The sequence below is a fragment of the Salarias fasciatus genome, chromosome 18 (assembly GCF_902148845.1).
Source record: "Salarias fasciatus chromosome 18, fSalaFa1.1, whole genome shotgun sequence".
Lineage (NCBI taxonomy): Eukaryota > Metazoa > Chordata > Actinopteri > Blenniiformes > Blenniidae > Salarias > Salarias fasciatus.
In genome coordinates, this window is record NC_043762.1 from 24,610,744 (window position 1) to 24,637,889 (window position 27,146).

The following is a 27,146-nucleotide window of genomic DNA, read 5'->3' on the forward strand; positions in this document are numbered from 1 at the left end:
CTCAGGATGAGTAAGTATCAAAATGCAAATAATTACATTCCATTTATGAAAAAAGTAGAATCGATGCATTACTTTTAACAATAGATGTGCAAATCATTATATCGATTTGTATTTCTTAGAAATATTTCTATGTGCACCAGAAACAGTCAGATAGCCTGAAAATACTCGTAAACTTTACATTGGACCTCCTAACTGGTTAACTGGTGAGCAACACTGACTGAAATGTGAATGTAAACCATGAAAATGCTCCTCCTCACCACAGGTGAACTCCGGCGTTCCCGAAGCCGATCCCAGCAAACACGCTGGCCAGATGCATGCTGGAGCGAGCCTCCAGGTCCTGGGGGTCCCGCACCGCTCTGTAATCAATCATTCAGCCTGAAGATGGAAAATCCCGCTACAACTCAAACATATGTAAATATGTGCCTCAAATGAGGAAATTTCACTGTGACGGAACCAAAACTGTAATTCATATAGTTTTGTTTAAGTTTAACTTGCAGGTTTCATGAATACATTTTAACAGTTTTTGCACATTTTCATTGTCAATTGGATCCTCTGGAGTTCCTCAGGGACCCTGTTTGGATCGTCTGGAGTTCCTCAGGGACCCTGTTTGGATCCTCTGGAGTTCCCCGTTATTCTACAGGTAAAATGACTGCAATCACCTTTTCATGTACTTGGCGACGACATGGAGGGCGTGGCGGGACCACACGTCACTGATGGGGTTGCTGCCTTGGTAGGCGGGGCGGTTGATGGGGTTGGGGGGGCAGGGGCTCCTCTGGCTGTAGGGCAGGGCGGTGTACGACTCCAGAGCATGACTGGAGGACATGAAACATGAAGTCAGGCGACACGTCCAGGTGAGAGGTACAGCTGGGACAGATGCAGGAGGCGGACCAGAGGACGTCGAAGCCGCTGTTGGCGGCGACTCTCTCGGGCATGCTGAGGGTATGCAACGGGTCCACCATGCCCAGCATGGGCCGGAGAGCTCTGCTGGCGATACCTGAGCAACAGACAACCAATCACAGCTCAGTAGGACCCAGGCGACAGCTCATTCCTACTGCCACATGGAGGGAAGAATATTTACCAGTTTTGGCCTTTAAGGGCTCGTAGTCAAAAATGGCCACTCCAGTGGTCTCGCTGCCGGTACCGGCAGTCGTCGGGACTGAAAACAGAAAAACAAAGTCAAACAAAGAATCTCTGACCACCGAACCAGCTGAAAACATTCACAATGTCAAACCTGCGATCAGGGGCTTCAGCGCTCCCGTAACAGGCTTCCCCTTCCCGATTGGAGCGTTGACAAAGTCCAGGAAGTCCGCATCCGGGAAGCACGAGTACAGGTTGGCTGCTTTACAGGTGTCGATCACAGAGCCGCCGCCCACTGCCACAAACATGTCGAACGAACCTTTCTTTGCAAATGCGATGGCGTCTTTGAAACTGCGACACACAGGAAAGAGCTGAGGACTCACCTGCAGGAACACCCGACATGTTCCACAGACTTTCCTGGACTCAAAAACCTAAACATCCACTCTGAAAACAGAAGTCACAACATATGGACCAATATGTCCTCACAGGGCCCTGAAGGCACCACAACAAACACAGTGTGTGAGACCTAGCCCCAGATGTCTCACGGAGTCTTTAAACCTATAAACCAATCAGAGATCCGATGTGTGAGTGATCATGATCCGATCAGTCTCACCTGGAGTCTGTTGGCTCCACACGGACGGTGTCATACACTTTATAATTGACTCCGCTTTTGGCCAGAGACTCCAGGACAGCCTTCATCGGAGGGAGACTCGACAAGTTCTTATCTGTCATCACACAGACGTTACGAGCCCCGAGGTTCTGCAAGTCCTGCAGACAAAATCCACCAGAGATGAATATATATCAGTGTTAGTTGATCGGTGGCTTCAAGTTAACGATAAACATTTGGCCGGTCAATGTCCAGGCAGTCCTCTTCACAATTACTTCACTGTGGTGCTACAAGTTACAACTAGTTTTCCATTGAAATACACCAATTAGTAACTATTTTCACATGGGCTTGCACTGAATTTGACCCATGTGTGTAGCACAAATGTTGTACTTCGAAATTTGAGACAGAATTGACCGAGAGTCTGCATGCATACTGCAAGATATCTGCATGACGTCTGTCAGGAAAGTTCATTCAAGATACATTTGGGGCATCGACAATGAATATAACACTGTTTTAGGGGGGAAAACGTTAAGTGACACATCTTTAATGCTGGACGTCCACAAGCATTTCAAGATATTCAGGAAGCACCTTTGAGGTTTATAGAGATAAAGACAAACCCCACACAGCCGCAGAGAGAACATCACACTACTGTAAGTCTTCTTGTACCTCAGTAACCACTCATAGTTATTTTAAGAAGCAGATCCGTTTCAGGAACAGTACATGATAGTGATGATTGTCATTTACCATGCCGATCTCTCTGGTGACTCCTTCCCCGTATCGAATGTTGGAACTCGCCATCTGACAGAGAGAGAAGTTAACAGTTGTAAGATTTAAAATTTTCAGATGTGATATTTAGACGTAATGCCAGGGTTGTCCATTAGGCGGGAGTAATGAGTCACTGAAGTGTCAGATAGCTCTGAGCGATAGAAGTTAGAAGAATGCTATAATTATTTTTTGACTCCATGAGATGACAAGCGGCTTCAGCCATCTCTTTTCTAATCCCACATGGCTGCCCGTTACCTCGAAAGCATAGTCTGTTTTCCCAACAGTGCAGGCTGCAGCTCCAGCACCTGCAGAGCAAGGAGGAAAACCCTGCGTGAACCTGACTGGTTATTACTGATGAGCAAGATTCAAAGAGATTCAAACACAGGTTCCCCACCATCAGTGTCAGGACTTTCCCACTGCACCATCAGCCTTCACCACTTACTGATTATTTATAGAGGTTAGATATTTGACAATATAAACTTTAATTCAAATTCAAATCATACTCCAACAAAAGACACATTTCAGTTAAAATAATGTTACTGAGGTTGATCTCTGCATGCATGGCAGAGTATAAATCCTGAGGGAAAGCATACCTACCGTGGTGGAGGGTGTTGGAGTGGGCAGGACATCTGCATCTGTAGCAAAGACACAGAGCAGAACTCCATTCAGATATCTGCACTTTTTAGAGGATCTTCTACAGTGAAATGATAATAAAACGTGTGTTTTTCTGCTTTTGAACCTTTGGGGTAAATGATCATCCACAAGGAAAACAACAATGTTGTCTAAACATTGACGAAAACGGTCTAAAAAGTGACTTTATCACTTCTTGTTTCTTCCAAAATAAAGTTGAATCAACACACAGTTCATGTTTTTCAGTCATATCTAGGGGGAAATAACATCTTTTAATGTTGTTCCAGTGGTATTCAATAATGCAGAACAAATGTTTTACATAAATTCAATGAAATATTTTGAGTCAGTTCAATTTAACATTTGCTCACACATGAACAACAATTGGTGCACACAGTTTTGCACATTTGAGTGTTTTGTTGACAGAATGAGAGCAGGTCACCACATAAAAGTACTCCATGTACTGTAAAACATTACATGTGTTAACTTCTCGTATCAAAGGTCAGTCAGATATCAGAGTCTCTCGCGGTGCAGTTAAATTTATCCAGTTGCGCAATCGCATGTGCCAGTCCACCAACAGGTGACATTGTGAGAAAACCCCTGCAGACGGCTTTTAAATCACTTCTAAACTACTGTCATCTCAGCCGAACTGTCCCACAGGTTCCACTCACGGAGAATAAACTGACATATCCTCTCTGCGCTGCAGAATAATAACATTAAAGCCCACATTATGTGAAAAACGACAGATTTTCTCGCGGAGTTTCGTGCATTTCGGGTTCCGTCGCCTGGGTTCGGTTCTGCTCGGCTCGGCTCGGTTCGGGAGGACTTACGCGGCACGCTCGAGCTGCTGGAGCAGGCTCACGATCCGAGTCCGGCCCGCCATGTTTCTGGTTTTTCCACAGAGCGTCTCCTCGAGCCCACTGACGACCCACTTCCGGCTCCAACTTTTAAAATAAAGCTCCACCGGAAGTGAACTTCCAGATTGACAAAATAAAAGCACGAAGACGCATGAAGAAGTTTCATTTTATAATTTTTTATTTCATTCTAATAATTAGTTTCAGTGATAACGTGTTAAAATTCACAAAATGACAAAGCTGGCTTGATACCAAGGCAGTGCACGTGTGTGCAAGATACTATGCAGCCTGCCACACTAGCTCTTCCTTTGCTTTAACTTCTTTTCTTCACTTTGGTTTGTCTTTTCCTGGTGTGCTGGTGAGCTTCTCACTCCTCCATCCAACATGTTTTCATTATTGCACTTAACAGTGACTGAGCTTTCCTTTACGCTTGGTTTACTTTCCCAGAGCGTCTCCCTTATCCAACTGAAATGTTTTTCAGAAAAAACCCTTCATATTTGACTCGGGCTGGGTGTCACCGCTGACCTCCCAATACAATACAATTCTAATACACTTAGTCTTGAGGATCTCCAGACCATGCGGTTGCTGACAAATCTCAAAATGATTATGTAACCGAGTGGGTGATTGAAGTGTTCTGTGAGCGGAGGGGCCTTGAACGCACCACCCGGTCCCCTCCCTCTCTTCACGCTACTTAATCAGCTGATCGACCACCGGTGGGTTAGGTTCGGCGTTTGAGAGCTCGGGTGCAGGGTGCGGTTGTGTCGAGCTGAACGTAAGTTTGCTTATTAAATCTACAAAAACACGGATGTTTAGGCAATCGGCTGGTTTTTCATAAACATTCTTCTGTTTATAGTTGGCCGCTGCTGTTCTTTAAGCTCTAAATATGATTTCATTAAGCTCTCTAATTCCAGTACTGTCTTAAAGTAACTATTGTTTTAAAGAAGATATCTCTAATAAATTAATTCCCCTGTCCCCCTTAGCACTGATAGCCTGTCTTAATTCTGTAGTGTTTAGTGTTTTCTTTGAGTTAATGAAGGGATTGCTTTTGGGTTTTGTGGTTTAGTGTTTAGTATTTTAACATCTACCTCAAACTAAAAGCACTTTACCCTTTGCCCATTTGCACATTGTGCACAGACTCAAAGCACTTTAACATCTTAAGCACTTTAAGCACTACAGCACTTTAAAGATAGAAGAAGATATGGGTTTTGGAATTCTTTTTGGTTTGCCATTAATTGTTTGATTTGGAGTTTCTTTATTAATTTTGTGTGTATTCAATTTGTTTAATTTCTGAATCCCATGTTTACTTTTTTTTGATTATTTGGGCTATGGTGCTTATCAAAATATTTTATCTAAATTGTTACACTTCAGCAAAATTCTAAAATAAACGTAATATATTTTGCCATCACTGCCTTGGTTTTCTTTAATGCTGGATCACGAACTGTGCATGCGAATTTCCAAAAAGGGGTTTATTGCTCGGTCATTGTACCACAGAGTGGCGTTGTCGGCAGGATCTGGCAACCAGGCAGTGTGGCTTTAGTTTGGATAAGTTGCTGTAGAGTTTTTTTTTTGTGAGAGCTTTATTTAAAAAAAAAAAAAAAAAAAAAACTCGAACTTTATAAATCAATTAGAGCTTAATTGAACAGCAGCTGGCACACCGTGGGACGAGACCAATATCCCTGGTGTCTGGTGTCCATTCCATCCACGTCGAACCATGGGGGAGGAAGTGCAGCGGCTTCAAAGGAGGGTCCGTGAGCTCGAGGATGAACGAGATTGTTTGGTGCAAGAGAGGGACAGCGCCAACGCCGGGCCAAGTCGAGCAGGACAAGCGGACAGTGCTGGGACTACAGATCGGATCATCTATCTGCCTCGAGAAAGAAAGTGTCCAATCTTCAGGGGAACTCATGGGATTGGCATCGATGAATGGATTGAGGAGGTCCGTGCAAGCATGCGGGTGAGACATGTGGGCCGTGCAGACGAGGCTGGGTTTATTTTTGACCATTTAGAAGGTGAAGCGCGTGATGAAATTAAATATAGAACTGTTGCTGAACGAGAAGATCCAGAGACTGTTTTTAAAATCTTGAAAGAACTCTATGGGTGTCAGAAACCTTACATTTTGCTCCAGGAAGATTTCTTTTCAAGAAGACAGCTGAATGGTGAAACTTTACAAGAATTCTCACATGCACTGTTTTGTTTAATGGAACGAGTTGTTGCTAATGCTCCATACCGAATGACTAATTCTGCTACACTGTTGCGTGATCAATTTGTAGAAAATGTAAATAATCCTAATTTAAGAAGAGAGCTAAAGCGTTTAGTGAGGGAAAATCCTAATTGCACCTTGCTTGATGTCCGTTCTGAAGCCATAAAATGGGAACGTGAGGGCGGGGTTGTTGAGGGTAGGGCAAATTTCCATTCTGTGCCTACATTATGTGCCACCCAAAATGTTAATGTGCCCCCACAGGTCCCTCCACCCCCTGATACGGCTACCCAGCTAGCTTCCCTTACTGCCTTAGTTCAGAAGCAACAGGAGCAGTTAGCACATATCACACAAACCCTTGCCGCTATGCAGTCTCCTACTCCTAGGTCCCCAGGTCCAAATAGTGTTACCTGCCATCGCTGCCAACAGCCAGGCCATATTGCTCGTCACTGTAATGCACGTGTTCGTTTCAGGTCCTCTTCAGCTCGCTCCCCTCAAGCGATGGCCCCCACTAGCACTCAGCAGACGGAAAACTAGCTCCCCCTACTGTCAGGAGCCAGACATTAGGAGGGGATGGGTTAGGCTCATCAGTGGTGGAGGGTGAAATGGAAAGTTTAATTTCCCCTTGTCCTCAGGTCACAGTGAAATTGGCCGGGGTTCCTGTTCAGTGTATCCTTGATACTGGGTCTATGGTTTCAACCATTTCAGAGTCGTTCTTCAAGCAAAATCTTCAAGGTGAATTAAAGTCATGTCACTGGCTAGAGTTGAAGGCCGCTAACGGTTTATCTATCCCTTACCTGGGTTATCTTGAGCCTGATGTTGAAGTGGGTGGGAGAGTAATTCCACGTAGAGGTATTTTGGTTGTAAAAGACCCTCCAGAACAGGCTAGCTCCACTCCCACACAAGGTATTATTGGGATGAATGTCATAAAAGCATTCTATGAGCAGCTTTCTCATCAGTATGGCCCTGATTTGTTTGACCTCCCCTCTGTTGTAGACGTCCCTGCACCCTGGTTACCTGCTTTTCAGCTCTGCCAAAAAGCTGAGGGGCACTATAGCCCAGCTCGAGTGAGTATAGCCAAAGTCCGAGGTCGAAAGCCAATTGTAGTTCAGGCGGGAACTACCAAATTTGTTGCAGCTACCTGTTCTGTTTTAGCAGGTTCTACTGGAGCGACACTTGCTGAGCCCTTGGGTCACGGATTTAGTTTGCCGCCCGGGTTGTTGATATCCCCATCCTTGATCAGTGTTAGCAGAGGAACAGCCTACATTCCGGTTGCTAATGTTAGTGCCTCCACTGTGACTTTAAAGCCTCGCTGTCCTTTCGCTTTTGTGTCCCCTGTTGAAGTAGTCAGTTTACCTTCAGGAGTATCGGAAATTCCCTGTGAGCTTGATTCTTTAGTTGCTACTGTTCGGTCACACACTGCAAGGGTTGGTTCAGTGCGGGAGAAAATTTTAGGGCTTGACCTCTCAATGTTAACTTCAGGTGAACAGCAAAAAGCTAGGGCATTATTGCTGAAGTACGAGTCAGTATTTTCAGCTTTCGATGGCGACTTAGGTTGTACAGGGCTTATATCACACGATATCCCTCTGTTAGACACCGTCCCTGTGCGTCAACGTTATAGACGCATACCGCCATCAGAATACGAGTCGGTAAAAGCCCACATCAATCAGCTGTTGGAGGCCCAAATAATACGAGAGAGCAGCAGCCCCTACGCCTCCCCCATCGTGATCGTCCGCAAGAAGGATGGCGGCCTGCGCCTGTGCGTGGATTACAGGCAACTAAACAAGAAAACTCGAAAAGACTCTTTTCCACTACCATGAATTGAGGAGTCGCTTGACTCGTTGTCCGGAGCTCGGTGGTTCACAACTATGGATTTAGCTTGCGGCTATAATCAAGTGCCGGTGACAGAATGTGACAAAGAAAAGACTGCCTTTTGCACCCCATTCGGCTTATATGAGTTTAACCGAATGAGTTTTGGACTATGCAATGCGCCCGGGACCTTTCAGAGGCTAATGGAGCGAATGTTTGGTGCACAACATGGTCAGTCTCTGTTACTGTATCTTGATGATATAGTTGTCTTTTCTTCAGATGTTGATGAACACTTACAGCGACTCGAAGTGGTGTTAAATCGTTTGCAGCGGGAAGGATTAAAAGTTAAACTGGAGAAATGTGAATTTTTCAAAAAGGAGGTGCAATATCTGGGGCATCGAATTTCCAAAGAGGGAGTTTCCACCGATCCCGCCAAGATAGCAGCGGTGTCCAACTGGCCTCGGCCGCAGACCGTCTCGGAGCTTCGGTCCTTCATCGGCTTCGCCAGCTATTATCGGAGGTTTGTAGACGGCTTCTCCAAGCTGGCTAGCCCACTCAATCGGCTCGTTGCAGATCTGACCAGCCCCGACAAGCGGAAAGGGCGGAAGACATGCCTGGGCAACGCTTGGTCTGAGGAGTGTGAGGAGAGCTTCAATGCCCTGAAGTCCCGCCTTGTAAGTGCTCCCGCATTAGCGTTTGCTGATTTCACTCTGCCATTTATCCTTGAGGTAGATGCGAGCCACTGTGGATTTGGAGCTGTCCTGTCACAGGAGCAAGGAGGGAAAGTGAGACCAGTGGCCTATGGCAGTCGCAGCCTGCATCCAGCTGAGAAAAACTACAGCTCCATGAAGCTGGAAATGGCAGCCATGAAGTGGGCAATGGCAGAGAAGTTCAAAGATTACCTGTGGGGCCACCACTGTGTTGTATGGACTGATAACAATCCACTGAGCCACCTGTATACAGCCAAGCTGGGAGCTACTGAGCAACGCTGGGTCGCTGAGTTGTCCGCCTTCGATTATGTTGTATCGGCCTGGGCGGATTAATCGAAATGCTGACGCTCTCTCTAGGCAGCATCCTCCCAGTAACGACCGAGATCAGCTGGAGCGTCACCTACCTGGCACACGAGTTCCTGAGGCGATCGCAGAAAACATCGACCAGCGTCATCAGGAGGTCCATCAGTCCACAATCACTGCCCTTCCTTCCCGCAGTCCAGGGGATCTGAAGATGCTCCAGCGTGTTGACCCTGCTATCGGAGCTTTCCTGTTGTTCTGGAGCCAACAGAGATTTCCGAGTCGTGCTGAGCAGGAGGAGATGATCCCTCGAGCGCGGGGTCTGATCAAGCAGTGGGATCGCATCGTGCAGAAGGAGGGACTGCTTTACCGCCGCCTGCAGAGATCAGATGGAGGTGAGGAGATACTCCAACTTCTGTTGCCTGAGTGTTTGCAGGAGGAGGTGCTGAAGGGTCTCCACCAAAACCATGGCCACCAAGGGATCCAGCGGACCACCGAGGTTGTGCGGCAGCGATGCTACTGGCCAGGAATGGATCGGGATATAAAGGACTGGTGCCAGAGCTGTGAACGCTGCGTGGTTGCCAAAAGCACCCAGCCCAAGATTCGTGCACCCATGGGCCACCTTCTTGCATCTAGACCCAATCAAGTTCTCGCAATCGATTTCACACTTCTAGAGCCGGCTCGTGATGGGAGGGAATTGGTGCTCATCATGACAGACGTATTCTCAAAGTTCACGCAGGCAGTTCCCACACGTGACCAGAAGCCCAGACGGTGGCAAAGACATTGGTTCGAGAATGGTTTTATCGGTATGGTGTCCCAGCCCGAATACACTCGGACCAGGGAAGAAACTTTGAAAGCCTGCTTGTCCAGCAGCTGTGCACACTCTATGGGGTCCAGAAGAGCCACACCACACCTTACAGACCACAGGGCAACGGTCAGTGTGAGAGGTTCAACCGGACCTTGCACAATCTTCTCCGCACTCTCCCTCCTGAAGAAAAGCAAAACTGGCCAAGTCATCTGCCCCAGCTGGTGTTCCAGTATAATGCAACTTCCCACCAGTCCACCGGTGAGTCGCCCCATCTGTTAATGTTTGGCCAAGAGCCTCACTTGCCTGTCGATTTCCTCCTTGGCAATCTTCCAGAGCCTGAAGTTGGAAGGGTGTGTGACTGGGTGGTGGAGCATCGTCGGCGATTGCAGGTGGCCATGGACGTTGCCCAGAATAGAATGGAGTTGGCTGCACGACAAAGGAAAGAGCGACATGACAGCCAACCGCTGTGTGAGCCACTGCATGAAGGCCAGAGAGTGTACCTGCGGGATGTTGGTCCAGGCCGTAGAAAAATTCAAGATGCCTGGGGCTTCACACTTTACCAAATTGTGAAATCTCCCCGACCAGGAGGTGTGGTTTATTCAATAGCCCCTGTTGACTGTCTCAACCAAGTAAGGCAGGTGCATCGTACCGCTCTAAAGGCCGCTCTACCTCCTCCGGAGACCAGCCAAGAGGTATGGCCGCAAGATGTATCTGCGGAAGAGGGAGCAAGTGATGAGGAACCTGAAGCTGGAGCCTGGGTGGTGGTCAGAGAGTCTGTCAGTGCGCCATCATCACCGGTAGCACTGCCCTCATCACCTGCAGTGCTGCCCTCACTACCTGTAGCCCTGCCCTCACCTGAGCATCCTGCTGTCCAAAGTCCGCCCACTCCTCCGCCGGTTGTTCCAACTGCACCTCATGGTGCTGAGCCGCCAATCAGGAGATCCAACCGCAAAACAGCCGGCCAGCATTCCAATCCACATCGCCTCCCTGTGTCTATTAGGGATGAGGAACAAGGGGCTGCTGCCTCTCAGATTCAGGGTGCCAGTAGTTCAGCGACGGCTATATTCCGTCCCTGGTCCTAGGTCCTGTTTTATATCGGTGGGTCCCGATTCATTTTGGGGGGGAAGAATGTAACCGAGTGGGTGATTGAAGTGTTCTGTGAGCGGAGGGGCCTTGAACGCACCACCCGGTCCCCTCCCTCTCTTCACGCTACTTAATCAGCTGATCGACCACCGGTGGGTTAGGTTCGGCGTTTGAGAGCTCGGGTGCAGGGTGCGGTTGTGTCGAGCTGAACGTAAGTTTGCTTATTAAATCTACAAAAACACGGATGTTTAGGCAATCGGCTGGTTTTTCATAAACATTCTTCTGTTTATAGTTGGCCGCTGCTGTTCTTTAAGCTCTAAATATGATTTCATTAAGCTCTCTAATTCCAGTACTGTCTTAAAGTAACTATTGTTTTAAAGAAGATATCTCTAATAAATTAATTCCCCTGTCCCCCTTAGCACTGATAGCCTGTCTTAATTCTGTAGTGTTTAGTGTTTTCTTTGAGTTAATGAAGGGATTGCTTTTGGGTTTTGTGGTTTAGTGTTTAGTATTTTAACATCTACCTCAAACTAAAAGCACTTTACCCTTTGCCCATTTGCACATTGTGCACAGACTCAAAGCACTTTAACATCTTAAGCACTTTAAGCACTACAGCACTTTAAAGATAGAAGAAGATATGGGTTTTGGAATTCTTTTTGGTTTGCCATTAATTGTTTGATTTGGAGTTTCTTTATTAATTTTGTGTGTATTCAATTTGTTTAATTTCTGAATCCCATGTTTACTTTTTTTTGATTATTTGGGCTATGGTGCTTATCAAAATATTTTATCTAAATTGTTACACTTCAGCAAAATTCTAAAATAAACGTAATATATTTTGCCATCACTGCCTTGGTTTTCTTTAATGCTGGATCACGAACTGTGCATGCGAATTTCCAAAAAGGGGTTTATTGCTCGGTCATTGTACCACAATTAGATATACATGTTTTAGTTACAGCACCCATTTTACCTTAGTAATGGAAGAGATTCTCAAAGAACTGAGGCTGTAAATTCATTTGGAGAAGTAACCTAACCTGGTGCATAATTTGTTTAAGGGTCAAATCAGTCACCAACAACAATAAGAACACCAAATATAATAAAACAACATTGTGATCGGTGGTGTGATCGGAGCGGAGTGCTGCGCAGCGTGCGTCGCAGCGCGCACATGCCGCACAGGCCCCCTGTCGGCAGGCCTGCCCAACTATGTGAAAGACTGCCCTATCTGTCAATGATAAAGAATCCTTTAAAACATTCCTGGATCCAGACAGTGATCCGTAACATCACCAAAATGGAATGGATTCTAAGTTAGCTCAAGACCTTTCCACAAAGTTTCATTGCAATCCATCCATAACTTTTTCCGTAATGTTGCTAACAAACAAACCAACAAACCGACGTGATTCCATAACCTCCTGGTGGAGGTAATAATGGTAATTCAAAACAGAGGTGCAACTTATACATTTAAATACAAAGAAATAGGAGCATAAGTCAAACAATAACAGTGCATACAACCAGCCAGTATAAACAATAATATATGTAAAGAATCTCACAAAATCTTTCCAAGAATATTTGACTTATTTCAACACAAAATGTCTCATAGTCAAAACATATTATTTAAAATAAGAATCCTCAATAAAATAACTTTGGCAATTTTCACTGTTTCATGCAAGTTTTCACTTGAAAGACCACCCACCACCACCACACCAAAACAAAAAGAGCAATGGTAACATTTTTTGGTAAAGGTTCATACTGTCTTCAGTTCACTTAGAAGCTAAAGGTTCTTTTGAAAGACAGAGGTGGTCCACTTCTGTCTTTCAGAAGAACTTTTAGCTTCTAAGCAATGGTAACATTTCAAGGGAAAATTGTCAAGACACAATCTATTTTTAAGGTGTTTATTTCAATTGTAATCAGATTGTTTTGACTAGAAATGAGACATTGGTCCCCGACACACACAAGAAACGTTTCCCTTGGTGAGCTAAAAGTGGGGAACCAGCCTCATGCTTCATCCAGCAGCTCAGTGGATCTTCAGAGTGGTTGAGGCTCTACTTCTCTGTATCCTGTCATTCCTCCCTGAGCCTCATCAGGCTCACTTCTCTCAAGTTCAGCTGGTTCTTTTAGCTTGTAGGCAGAACCCAGAAGAGACATGAGAGCAAACACAGTCCAGTGTATTTAACCAAAACAGACCTACAAATCAACCTGACACAACAGTCGTTACGCCCTTCATCACCGAGTCATTTGGGACAGTGGTCATCTGATCCATTAAAACAAAAAAGATTTGACTGTGTAATTATTAATTTCAAGTAATTGTTGATACAGTCACACATGCAAACGTTAAACGTATCATATATCTGTCCGTCTTTGTCACTTTGTCTGTCTGTCTAATCTGAGACAGTCAGACACTCACCAACCACCCAGCCAAGCTACCGAAGGTTAGCAGCACATGCTCCCCTAAGAAAGGACTTCTTTAGGAATGAACTTTATTCATATCACACCTTTCAGGTCATAGAGCTTCCCAGTCATCAGAATACAATATGAGAATAAACAAGTTTTGAAAACAGGTAAAACAACACAGATGTGCACGAAGAAACTAATTTTAAAAACTAGATGAAACAATAAAGACAGGTTGATTGATGATGGTAAAGTCTCCTTTACGACCTGATCAAACTCGAGGAGGATAAATCAATCGGTCTCAGTAAGATCCGCCTCATGGCAGATCAGGATTGTCTTCTGGACTCCAATAATCTCTTGCTGTTGACCAGAGATCAGTAGAAGAAACTGAGAAGACACCATGAGAGGTTTCGACATCCTGCACACCGACATCAAGCCAGACATGATGTTGGTCAGTGCAGTGAAGAATCCCCTCAGAGTTCAGCTCATCGACTTCGGACAGGCTAAGCCCTTGAACATCCTGTTTTTATCCACACTACCGGTGTCAGTCACAAGCTCCTTGTTGATCAGTCCTTCAGTTTTCCAACAGATCAAATCAAATCAAACTTTATTTCTAGAGCACAAAAAACAATCATAAAAACAAAAAAAGAACAAAAACCACACCATTGATTATAATGCACACACACACACACACACACACACACACACACACACACACACACACACACACACACACACACACACACACACACCTACACACACGCACACATAGAGACAGACACAGACAGCCAGCTGCACATACACACATACAAACAGACACCCTCCTATTTTAATTCACACAGAAGGGGAGACATGGCATGGCACTGAGCATCTTAGGAAACACCACCAGAGGGGCCGCCCACACTGGGAGAAGTCAAAGGTCATTAGTACTGGGGCTCCAGCGCACAACCCCCAACCCCGCCCGACCAAGGGAACCCGCACACCAAGGTGTGGAGATCCCCGGGCCAGCAGGGACCAGAGGACCCAAGCACAGTAACCCCAGCAGAGGACCAGAACCAACTCCTGGTGTGAAGAACCCCCCTGAGGAAACACTGGAGTTAAACAGCTAAAAACATAAGAAGACATGATACAAAGTTAATATAAAAAAAGTAAGATAAGATTATAAAGTAAAAAACTAAAATAAGTTAGAAGTACATAATAAAATTAAATTACATAAATAGAATAAAATAAAATAAAATAAAATAAAATAAAATAAATAATGATGGAATAAGAGGAATATAAAAGATCAGTTAAAAGCCAGATTAAAAAGGTGTGTTTTTAGCCTCCCTTTAAAAATATGAACAGTCTCTGCGGTCCTGAGGTTCTCTGCCAGGCTGTTCCACAGGCGGGGGCCGTAGTGGCTAAAAGCCGCCTCGCCATGGGTCTTTGTTCTGGCTTCAGGAACACACAATAAGGCACTGCCAGAGGACCTCAGGGCCCGCGAGGGTCGATGGGGTAAAAACAGGTCAGCTAGATAAGAAGGCGCAAGGCCATTAAGACATTTAAAAACTAATAAGAGAACTTTAAAATCGATCCTGAAGCGGACAGGGAGCCAATGCAGCGACCGTAAAACCGGTGTAATGTGGGCCCGCCCCCTGGTCCTCGTCAGCATGCGTGCGGCTGAGTTTTGTAATAGTTGGAGGTTTGAAATATTCTTTTTGGGAAGACCAGAGAGCAAGGCATTACAGTAATCTAATCTACAGGAGATAAAAGCATGCATTAGCACCTCTGTACTGGCCTGAGAGAGAAATGGACGGACTCTGGCTATTCTTAAGATGATAAAATCCAATCTTAGTTAAGTTTTTAATGTGTGGAATAAAATTTAGCTCAGATTTCATAGATTCAGCTCCTGTGTTTCCTCCTCAGGGCTCAATAGGTTTGTTTTGGCCTCCCTTAATCACTGTGTTTCTTCTTCCAGTCTCAACAGTTCCCAGGACCAAATCAATGTGTGTCCACTGGAGGAGTCATCAGAAAGAGGTAGCAGCAACCATCAAGTCCTCCAAACCTCAGATGAAAGAGGCAGCACCTCCCCTCACAACCCCCAGGACTCAGACTCGGGGCTTTCTGAGCCCTCTTGAACCTGTGATTCTGAAGCAAGTTTCTGTCAGGATCTGAAGTCAGTGTCCTTCATGAGGAGGAAGGGTCTTGGAGCTTTGACCAGTCTGACTCAGAAATCATCTCTCTCCTGGACTCCACCTCCACTGGTCATGGTGAAAGCTGGTTCGCTGTGGTTCAGGGAGGAGTGTGATCACACCCTGCTGTCGCTGTCAGTAAAGAGACAAACAACTTTAGCTGCTGTTTGGCTTGGCTGCAGATTTAAGGCTGAGCAAGAGGCACAACAAGTTATTCAGTTTCACAAATGACAACATTAATTGACTCCTTGAGGTGATGAACAGTCTTGTTGTACTTCCAGGTGAATTATCAGACTTTTATGTTTAACAGCTATTATCAGAACTAACCACATTAAATACCTGCTAAACCAAAGCACTGGAACATAAACAAGAAAAATCTACACAGTTGAATGACAATATTACCGTGCACAGCTGTAAACCCATTTAGATCTCCCATATACAGAGCTTTCAGTTTAGCTGTTCAATGTTCACTCACTATATATTGATCATAACAGCTCCATTACATCTAGTTAGTTACCAATAAACACTTAAAGGAACTAGAAACCGCTCTGAACAAAAATGGAAATACACACACTTGCCTGATCATGTGCTGGTTCATTCTGCTCTGTAAACCAAAACAAGTTTGAAACAAACTCCACTGTGTCGAAATTAGTATTTCAGCCTCTCTGTTCTACGTGTTTTACCTCTACTGTTAGTCACAGCTCTGCTAGCCTAGCATAGAAGAACACAGCTCTTATTTACACACGCTGGAAGAAAACTACTCAACTCTAAACTCTACACATTATCCCTAAAAATCCCAAAACTCTCAACTCATAAGGCTGGTCCATGCTTCACATGTACGCGTTTCCGCGTCCGCCTTGGAAGGTCCGCGCACCACCGATGCGGACGCGCTTTCTCCCATGCTACATTTTTTGAGCTCAGCTGTGCGCGTCTCATGCAGGCGTGGTGATCCACGCAGCCTCGAGAAGCTTTTCCGGCACTACAGACTGTTTATCTGCTCCTTTATTACGGATTATTTAGAGAAAATTAAGCACATACATTGTCAGTACATTATCTTTAAGTATTAAAGTTTATTTAGCCTTTTTTTTCTGTTTCTGAATCGCGGGGGCGGCGCCGGAGCGATTAGTTACTTTTTCACTTCTGTCTGCAGACCTTCTCCTCCCTCCAGACAGTCTGCTCTCTCTTTCCACGAGTTTTTCACTCTTTTGGTGTCTTTAAGTGGAGCCATCAGGCTGGAGCTCCGTCTACTTTCACTTTTACCGTCATGTTTTGTTTGCTATGGCGCTCTGGCGCAGGCGCACACTTCCGCGACCTGCACGCACTGCGCAACGCGGTCTCAATTTCTGGCTGCTGCAAGGACGTCCGCGGATCGGTCCGCGCGGACCCTAGCGGACAGGAATTCATGACGATTTTTACGTCACGCGGACCAACGCGCAATGCGCACCCACGCGGACATGTGAAGCATACCTCAGTAGCTCTACGTGTTTCAGGAAGCTATTCATTCACCTGTAGATGTAAGTAAAGAGGCAGAAGACTTTAGCTGCTGTTTAGCTCAGCTGAAGAGGATTTGATGCTGTTTTAAGGTTCCCTGAAGCTCAATGGGCCCCCTGCTGACCCTTCTGAGTAGTACACTGAACGCTCCAGACACATCCATCCATCCATCCATCTTCAACCGCTTATCTGGGGCCGGGTCGCGGGGGCAGCAGTCTCAGCAGAGATGCCCAGACTTCCTTGTCCCCAGACACTTCCTCCAGCTCTTCCGGGAGGATCCGAAGGCGTTCCCAGGCCAGTCGAGAGACATAGTCTCTCCAGCGTGTCCTGGGTCTTCCTTGGGGTCTCCTCCCGGTGGGACATGCCTAGAAAACCTCCCCAGGGAGGCATCCAGGAGGCATCCTAAACAGATGCCCGAGCCACCTCAGCTGGCCCCTCTCAATGTGGAGGAGAAGCGGCTCTACTCCGAGCTCCTCCCTGGTGACTGAGCTCCTCACCCTATCTCTAAGGGAGCGCCCAGCCACCCTACGGAGGAAGCTCATTTCGGCCGCTTGTATCCAGGATCTTGTCCTTTCGGTCATGACCCAAAGCTCATGACCATAGGTGAGGGTGGGAATGTGGATTGACCGGTAAATCGAGAGCTTCGCCTTTCGGCTCAGCTCCCTCTTCACCACAACGGACCGATACGACTGTATCACTGCAGACGCTGCACCGATCCGCCTGTCAATCTCACGCTCCATCCGTCCCCCATTTGTGAACAAAACCCCAAGATACTTAAACTCCTCCACCTTTGCTAGGGTCTCTCCATCAACCTGGAGAGGGCAAGCCACCTTGTTCCGGTTGAGGACCATGGCCTCGGATTTGGAGGCGCTGATCCTCATTCCTGTCGCTTCACACTCCGCTGCGAACCACCCCAGTGCATGTGTAGCCGAGTGGTGTCAGAAGTGGGATGATATAAACATTAACTTATAAACTGTAAACAATAACAACGCCAGCTGGTATAACCAGCAACTAAACTAAAATAGCCCCGCAGTCAATTAAGGCAGCACAAGTAGGTGGACTGAAGAGGACAGAGACAATTTAGAAAAAATATAACCTTTATTTTACAGGGCATAAATCAAATAAAACATTTCCGTTTGGTTTAAAATATTTTCTGCCCAAACACTTTCACCCAACAGTTTGTTTTGGTTTTGTTTTGTTTATAGTGCACACTTAAAGTCTTTGTGGAAGGCACCGGCGCCCTCAAGTGGTCGCTCGGTCCAACAATCCATAAGTCACCCTGGGTTGCGACAGTGCTCCGCAGCGGCAGACAAGGAGGGGAGAAGAGGAGGCCCGGTTGGAAACCAAGGCGGCACTCTGAACCAGGAGCAGCAGGACGAAAAACAAACCTCGCACTCAGCTGTAAGTCTGAAACAGCGCGCAAAACATCCCATGATAATTTGCACATGGCTTTATGAATGAACGTTTCGCTTACACTCACCAATAAAGCGTTTCATGCAAGAATAGAGAGTGAGGAAATACAAGGCAGCCCACACACACGAGACCGGAGACCACAAAGCTCGCGAACGGCCGCACGGTCACCAAGCCTGAGCGAGGAATCTGTGACCAGCTCTTTTATTAAAGATGTGGCAGGAGTGTATGGTTCTGGGAAACCAAGTTAGATGTTCAGAGAGAACGATTTTTCAACGCCACCTGGAGAGTAGGCTCCAGGACCAATTCAACCCAGTACAGAGTAAGGCCGCGCTAGGTGTGGACATGAAGCAGGACGTGAGACATAATATACAAAAATACAAAATGAATTTTATTCTTAAAGTCACAAATGTTAAAGTACTATAGGCCTATAGAACACTTCTTAATTATTTCAACTTATCAAGCACAATAAAAAGGAATCACAGGAACACTTATAACGGCGAAGGATTGATACTGCAGTTAAGCTGGTTGTTTTACAAAATAAATAATGCACAAAAACAGCAACACATGCAAAAGTAAATGGGGAGCAACAAATGAAGCACAAGCCATGCAAAGCAAAATATGGACAAGCAAAAAAATAACATGCAAAGCAACAAAACAAAAAGCAAGCAATAAGCAGACTTTGAACAAAATACAGAACTACAGTGAAATCAAAACTCACCCACTGAAGGAATAGTAAACGATTTGGCCTCATTTTCTACTCACCCTCATGCTGAGAAACACTCTGGAGCACTTTTTTGACGTTTCAAATGCAGTTGGAGATGTTTGGGGATTTTCGTTGTCAACAAACAGGGACCGACAGAGCCCGACAGAAAAATGGTCCATAAAATCCACAAAACGTTCCCATTTTCCTTCATACTGCTCGTCCGCTGTAATCCAAGTGTCCTGAGCACGTAACGTCCATAATTAATTCTTAACGAGGTCATTTAGTACATTTTAAGAGCCCAAACAGGGCACTCTCATACAGCTCCATTGCATGTCTGCGCGCGCACCCTGAACTACGGAAGCCGCGGCAGACCAAGCAACACGCTTGCGCGCTCCTCCTGCTGCTGCCTTTATTTAAAGCTGGCATCCGACATGGCTGCCGGACAGGACCGGGACGGAAATGCTCAGAGAGCAGGGACAGAAAGAGAGAAAGATAAAGAGAGGGAGAACCTATGTACAACCTATGTACAAAGTCACAATACAAAACAGTGTTGTCGACGCACCACACGCAACCTAGAATAATCCCAAACCCCCAATCTAGACAACACCAAAACAGAGGCGACAACCAACACAGAAAATTACAGAACCATACATACATTTTTTTTTTTTTTCGCCGAACCATATTAGTGACCAGACCAGGCCACAAAAATAAAAGGAGGTGTAGGGGAGGAAGGAAATGCAAGGACACCACAAACCCTTTTTTTTTTTTTTTTTTTTTTTTGAATATAGCTAGTCGTAACTAGTAGTAAACTCGGGGCGTGCATCAAGAGAGGTCTGCTACAGATCACCATTATTCTAACCACCACAAGAAGACAAGGTAACCGAGTATGTGAAGAGTGGTTAAAGATCAACGTGATCATGTGAATATGATGGTGACAGTGATGGTGATAGTGATCATGCATATATGACCTCTGACTTCTGAGAAGGCCAGAAGCAGGCCAGAGAGGCCCTCAGAGCCCAGACAGCCGGCGGACATCACAGAGCCCGGATCCAAGCCGCCCCCCCAGGCAGACGCCCACGCTCCGGTCCAGAAACGGGGCAGAGGAAAGCCCCAGCCGGGGACCCCAGCAGCCCCGGGGCCCGGGGCAGGACCGGCAGGACCCGGTCCACCCCGGGCGCCGGACGCCCGGGGCGGGCAGGGCCGAGAGCCCAAGGCCCAAGAGCCCAGGAGCCAACCCCCCACCCAGGCGGAGGGCTATGACCCACCCGGGAGAACCAGCCCACACGGGCGGCTACCCACCCCAGGCCAGAACACCCCCCAGCGCTCCGGCCACGCACCCCGAGATCCAGGGCATCACCCCCCCACCCCCCCCCACCCACCCCCACCCCACCCGGAACCCACCCCCCCGTCCACCGCCCGGCCCACCCCTCCCACCCCCTGTCCTCTCCCGCCTCACTCCCCCCCGCCCCAACCCAACACTCATACCCACTCACTCATACTGACACACACACATGCACACACGCACACACACAACCACTCATCCCTAAACCAAACGCACACACACACACTCACATTCCAACACACTCACACACTCTCACGCACACGCTAACAAGCACACACACACGCACACACACACACACACACACACACACACACACGGTCCATCCTACCCCAAACACACTCACATTCCCGCGTCATCCAACTGTCACATCCTGTGGGAGACACCCCCGGAAGGCAAGGGAACACCGAACCCCACATCCAGGCCCCCCCGCCACCCATAACTGCCGCCTCCACCCCCCGCCGCAGACAGGTATGCACCCCCCAGAGCCAGCAGCCCCCCAAACCACAGCCGCTCCAAACCTCCGGCCTGTGGGGAAAACAACAGCCCCCCCCGCCCCACCCCCCACCAGAAGGAATCCGGAAACGGGGGCGCAGAAGACCCCATTGCCCTCCCTCCCCCCCTCCGTCTCGTGAGTGTTGATGGAGTATATGTTGTTTGCGATTAAAATTTGAGGGTCAGTAACCACACCGTGCCGCGAGTGAGGCCAAACGAGCAGTCTCATCTACCTGAACAGCCCCACCCCCGACACAGCGCGCCAAGACCCCCCGGCGTGTGTGTTTGTATGTATTTGGTCGTGTTAGATGACTAAGTGCAATTAAGACTGAGAGGCGAGCCACTGAAGCGTGCAGTGATTGGGGCCACTTAGATGGCCCCCTCCACCACACCCAACTTGATAAGCCCGCCTCCCAAAGCCCTACGTGTGTGCATGAGAGCGGGGGGGAGAGGGGGGTCCGGGGATGCCGCAGCACCCCCGTCACCCAGGAGCCCCCCGATGAAGGACAGGGCCAGGAGCGCCACCCCCCCGCCCCCAGGACCAGGGCGGACAGCGACCATGGCCAGAGAGCCACCGACCTAAGAAGCACACACTCATCATGCATCAGGAGGAGTGAAGGTGAGGACAGACAGGGGGCAGCAGAAGGACCCAGACCCAGGGCCCACCGCCCCCAGGCCCACCGGGGCCACCCCCCACAGGACACCGCACTCTCTCATACATAGCTCCAATCGCCCACACATATACACCCACACGTACAGACATACATACATACTTACAGATACACACCCTCACACACATACATGCCCCGCTCACAGATACATACCCACACACACATACACACTTACACATACATAGTCACACACATACACATACATATCCAGATACACACCCACACACTCACATACACCTACATAAATACCCACACATACAAAAACATATATACATACTCACACATACACACCCACACACATATACACATACACGTACACGCACCTTCCTCAACTCATCCACCCCACCCCGTCCCCCACCACCCATATTTGATAATATTTTATATATCTTTGATAGCAACTTTGGGGAACTGAGGTTTAAGAATTCTTCGACCCCGAGAGGTAGCTGTCCCTGCAATTGATTAAAGGTATACTTTTTACCTATGATAGATTTAAGTTGATGATATTCTAAAAATGCTGTGCTGCTGATTCCATATTGTGAGATGAGAGTATTGAAAGATAGAAAGTTGCCATTTTCAATGATATGTTCAAGCTGGCTGATTCCTTTATTTCTCCACTGAGTGAAGTTTATCATCTTTTTGTTTTGCAGGATGTCCGGGTTGTTCCAGATGGGTGTGAGTTTACACGGGATCAGAGAAGATTTGGTTAGCTTTAGAAAGTCCCACCAAGCCATTAAAGAAGAACTGATGTTGACACTTTTAAAACAGCGATGGGATTTGATGGTGGGACTGGTGAATGGCAGGTCAGAGATGACTAGATCCTCACATAATGCTTGCTCTACATCCAGCCATGGCTCATCTAAATTGTTCGGTTTAAGCCATTTGGAGATATATTGCAGCTTGCTGGCTATGAAGTAATTACTGAAGTTAGGCAAGTCTAGTCCACCTCTGTCTTTAGTCTGTTGTAACGTCTTTAAACTGATACGTGATGGTTTATTTTTCCGGAGAAATTTAGATATGTATGAGTCCAGTGATTTGAACCAGCCAGACGATGGTTTGGTTGGTATCATTGAAAATAAATAGTTAACCTTAGGTAAAGTCATCATTTTAATGGTGGCAACCCTCCCCATAAGAGATATAGGTAAGCGTCTCCACCGTAAGAGGTCATCCTCTGTTGATTTCAGTAATGGAACGTAATTTAGTTTTAAAAGTTCTGATATCCTTGGAGAAATGTTTATGCCTAAATATCTAATGTTTCCAGACTGGATTGTAGCATTGGGTATACTTTGTAAATCACAGTTTATAGGCATGGCTGTAGTCTTAGACCAGTTGATCGAATAGTCAGATATTAGTGAAAATTTGTCAATAAGTGTGATTGTCTGGGAGATAGAAGATGGAGAGTTCTGCAGGAAAAGCAATACATCATCTGCATAAAGACGTATTTTATGTTCTATCTTATTGTTAGCCAGGATCCCTCTGATGTCTTTATTTTGTCTTATAGCAGCTGCCAGAGGTTCGATAAAGATGGCAAACAGTGAGGGAGAGAGTGGACAGCCCTGTCTGGTTCCTCGCTGCAAACAGAAGCTTGGAGAAGCCTGCTCGTTAGTCTTCACACATGCAGCTGGGTTGTTATATAAGATTTTAATCCAATCTATGAAAGACGTTCCAAACCCAAATTTGGTTAATATTCCAAATAGAAATTTCCCATTTACTCGATCAAAAGCTTTTTCAGCATCTAAAGAGATAATTATGGATTCCAGATTGTGTATTGTAGAGTAATCTATTATATTAATTAATCTGCGCATGTTAGTGGATGGATATCTACCTTTAATGAACCCTGTTTGGTCAGGATGTATTATGAGCGGGGTTATCTTTTCTATTCTCCTGGATAGGGCTTTGCTGATTATTTTGAGATCTACATTTATTAATGAAATAGGACGATAACTGGACGGAAGTGTGGGGTCTTTCCCTGGTTTAAGTATTAAAGTTATTTTGGCTAAGTTCATATTTGAGGGTACTGTTCGTTTATTTTTTATTTCCATTACCATTTTATGAAAAGTGGGAGCCAACATGGTCCAGAATTCTTTATAGAATTCTGCTGGATAGCCATCTGGACCTGGAGCTTTATTGTTGGGCATATCCTGCAGAGATTTATGGAGTTCATCCACTGAAAGAGGAGAATCCAACACTATTCTATTTTCATCTTTCAATTTTGGAAGGTTAATATCATTAAAAAAAGTATTAATTTCCTTATCTGTTGTGTCTATTTGTGATCGGTATAATCCTTGATAGAAATCTCTAAAGATATTATTGATCTTGTCTGGGTCATGGCTGATGTTTCCTTCTGAGTCTTTAACAGCTGAAATCGTGTTTTTCTCCTTGTTTGTTTTTAACTGATTTGCCAGGAATCTTCCAGATTTATTACTATGCTCAAAGTTCTCTAAACGGAGTCGTTGAATCAGGAATTGAGTTTTTTTTATCTAGAATTTCATTCAGTTCAAGTTTAGCTTTCCTTATATCCTTCAGTATGTTCTCTTGTGGGGAGACATGATAAGCCTCCTCCAGCGATTTAATTCTTAATTCCAATTCTAAAGTTCTTGAAGCTTCTTTCTTTTTCTTGTGTGAGGAGAAGGAAATTATTTTTCCCCTCATCACCATTTTCCCTGCCTCCCAAAGAACACATGCTGAAGTATCTGGCAAGTCATTATTTTCTAAATATATAGACCATTCTCTTGTTAGATAGCTAATAAACTCTGGATCTTTAAGTAATGATGTATTAAATCTCCAGTTTCTAGTTGGTGGTTTATTCGTCTTATTTCTGAGAGTAAATGAAACTGGTGCATGATCACTTATGACGATGGGATGAATTTTGATTTCTGAGATGTCATTCATCAGTGTGCTGCTAGTTAAGAAATAATCTAATCTAGAGTAGGAATGGTGAACTGAAGAGAAGAATGTGTATTCTCTTGCAGTGGGGTGGTGAGAGCACCAGGCATCGCAAAGACCAAAATCCTTCATGTACTGTTTCACAGTTTCTGAGGATTGCCAGAGTCGTTGACTTCCTGTGGTACTCAGTCTGTCCAATTGTAGGTCAGAAACCATGTTGAAATCCCCTCCTATAATCAATGTGTGACCTGAGTGATCATCCAGTGAGGAGAAGAGGGAGTGAAAGAAGGAGGGGTCGTCAACATTAGGTCCATACACGTTAGCAATGCAGAATTTAACATTCTGGATAGATAATATGACAATAACAAATCTGCCTTCTGGATCTATGATTGAACTGTCAGTTAGGGATGGGTACCTTTCACATCTGAATCGATACGATACCGATACTCGGTACCTGCGAATCGATACCGGTATTTTTCGGTACCTGTTTTCGATACTTTTTTTTTTGTGGGGGGGTGGATATGCATTTGGTAATTAAAGTTATTTTGTATATTTAAAAAAATAGTCAAAACTTCGGAATTTTCAACATTTATGCTTGAATAACATCAACTGAAATAACTCCAACATAGAACTTGAGAAAAATGTGTGTGGGGATAAAGTAAAAAATTTAAATAAATAACAATAATAAATAACATAATAAAAATAGACTCAAAATAAATAGCTGTATGAAATGTTTCACATTTGCACCTGCTGCCCATACAGTAACAAACAACTTTCAAAATAAATAACTGTATAAAATGTTTCACATTAGCAGCACCAGGCACCTCTACAGTAAACAAACACTCAAAGGTATACTGGAGGATCAGAATTGTATGGTTCCAACTCGTGATTGGGCAGTCATAATGCCAATCAAAAGCCACGTGGGACCGCTGTTGCGTGATGACCTATCATGTCGAGTCGCCGCCTCGATGCGCGCTCTTGTTTCGAGCCGCGCATGCACAGAGCATTGTTTAGGAAGTGACATGCAGCGGGAGCGACCATCGCAGAAGCAGAAGCCGCAGAAGCGGCTTGTTCCTCCCGCGAACAACTCCGAACAGGGGCGGGGTGGCCATCGGGAGGTTTCCCGAATGGCCGGTGTGTTCCAGGCCAGTGGGGTCTATTCCGGCCGGCAGCCACAAGCCCCCCCCCCCCCCCCCCCCCCCCCCGCCCTCATGGCCCGTGTGCGTGTCCGCTCTACCGGTATATTATATATTCGCTCCCGGTCTGCGAGTCAAAATACCCCGAAGATTTTGGACCCATGTAACCGCGTCACCGTGTCCTCCGCTCTTGCCGATGCATAATGTCAAGGTGCGTTCAGGGTCAAAAAAAAAAAAAAAAGGTGCGTTCAGGTACCGAAATGTGGTACAGACGGATTTCCTGTGAATCGATATTCGGTACTTCACCGGGAATTCGGTCGGTACCAAAAAATTAACGAAATTCGGTACCCATCCCTACTGTCAGTAGAGAAGTTTAACCTTCTACTGATAAGAGTTGCTACTCCTCTTTGCCTGGAATTGTAACAGGCTGAGTACAAGTGTGGAAACTGTGTTGATCGGAGAAGATCTACTGATGAGTTTGTTAGATGAGTTTCCTGTAATAAGACAATGTCTGCCTGCAACTCCTGAAGCTGATGGGCAATTTTTAATCTCTTTTCCCTTGTACCAGCCCCACGGATATTCCAGGAAACGAAATTGAGAGTGTTCATGACTAGACAGCTATGAGTGTTACATGCATTTCACTAAACCTGGTGTCTGAATGGAGCCCGTTGTTTACTGGTGTGCACGCGTGCATGTCAGCTGAGTGTGCGTTCTGAATCTGTCTATCAACATGCTTAGAGTGCGCGTGAACCTGTACAGTGATGTGTGTCAATAAGCCGATGAACCTCGGATTCAGGAGGAACAATGCGGTTTTCGTCCTGGTCGTGGAACAGTGGACCAGCTCTACACCCTCCATAGGGTGCTCGAGGGGTCGTGGGAGTTTGCCTAACCAGTCCACATGTGTTTTGTGGACTTGGAGAAGGCGTTCGACCGCGTTCCTCGTGGTGTCTTGTCGGGGGTGCTCCGGGAATACGGAGTCCGGGGCCCCTTGTTAAGGACCGTCCGGTCTCTGCATGACCAGAGTAGGAGTCTGGTCCGCATTGCCGGCAGTAAGTCGGACCTGTTCCCGGTGCATGTTGGACTCCGGCAGGGCTGCCCTTTGTCACTGGTTCTGTTCATTATTTTTATGGACAGAATTTCTAGGTGCAGCCAGGGGTCGGAGGGGGTCCGGTTCGGGGACCACAGGATTTCATCTCTGCTTTTTGCAGATGATGTTGTCCTGTTGGCTTCATCGAACCCGGACCTACAGCATGTGTAGTGGTAGGCGTGCACCGCCCTCCAGCACGCCCACCGAGTAACCAATCCCGCTGCTGCGGAGTTGTGATTAGAGTAACTCGCCTCACCTGTGCGTCTCCTCTCCTCTGGCGTCCACACTCCATGCAGCCGATTCCGGAGACACCGACATTTCTCTTTGTGGCATGATGGTGTGCATCTTACCTGGGCTGTGATTGGAAGGTGGCACCAAACCGAGCCTACGAGGGTGTACCCAAAAAAAAAGGGAATTTGATTATAACTTTTTATTTATGACATTTCAAAATAAAACACCACCGTCGCCTTCAAAATAGTCTCCATCCGCATTAATGCAGCACTCCAGCCGTGTCTCCCACTTCACGAATGCGTCGTCAGAC

General features: G+C 46.2%; 1 protein-coding gene and 1 long non-coding RNA gene across 3 annotated transcripts in view; one reads left to right on the top strand and one right to left on the bottom strand.

Moving 5' to 3' along the window:
* The window catches only part of adhfe1 (alcohol dehydrogenase iron containing 1), a 41,840-nt gene that overhangs the window by 7,070 nt on the left and 7,624 nt on the right, over nucleotides 1-27,146 (bottom strand). Inside the window, exons 1-10 of one of the 2 annotated variants that reach the window (XM_030114770.1) lie at nucleotides 3,907-4,015; nucleotides 3,047-3,084; nucleotides 2,705-2,754; nucleotides 2,429-2,482; nucleotides 1,691-1,845; nucleotides 1,232-1,428; nucleotides 1,079-1,156; nucleotides 889-994; nucleotides 660-812; nucleotides 258-356 (exon numbers count right to left, since the gene is read on the bottom strand). In XM_030114770.1, coding sequence (XP_029970630.1) covers nucleotides 258-356; nucleotides 660-812; nucleotides 889-994; nucleotides 1,079-1,156; nucleotides 1,232-1,428; nucleotides 1,691-1,845; nucleotides 2,429-2,482; nucleotides 2,705-2,754; nucleotides 3,047-3,084; nucleotides 3,907-3,959 — 983 coding nt within the window. In that variant the 5' untranslated portion in view covers nucleotides 3,960-4,015. Of the gene's footprint in view, nucleotides 1-257; nucleotides 357-659; nucleotides 813-888; nucleotides 995-1,078; nucleotides 1,157-1,231; nucleotides 1,429-1,690; nucleotides 1,846-2,428; nucleotides 2,483-2,704; nucleotides 2,755-3,046; nucleotides 3,085-3,906; nucleotides 4,016-27,146 lie in introns of those variants that run through there. The other variant, XM_030114771.1, reaches the window with a different exon arrangement.
* The window catches only part of LOC115405260 (uncharacterized), an 83,734-nt gene continuing 70,632 nt past the window's right edge, over nucleotides 14,045-27,146 (top strand). Inside the window, exon 1 of the long non-coding RNA XR_003933423.1 lies at nucleotides 14,045-14,142. This is a non-coding gene — a long non-coding RNA (uncharacterized LOC115405260). The remainder of the gene's footprint in view (nucleotides 14,143-27,146) is intronic.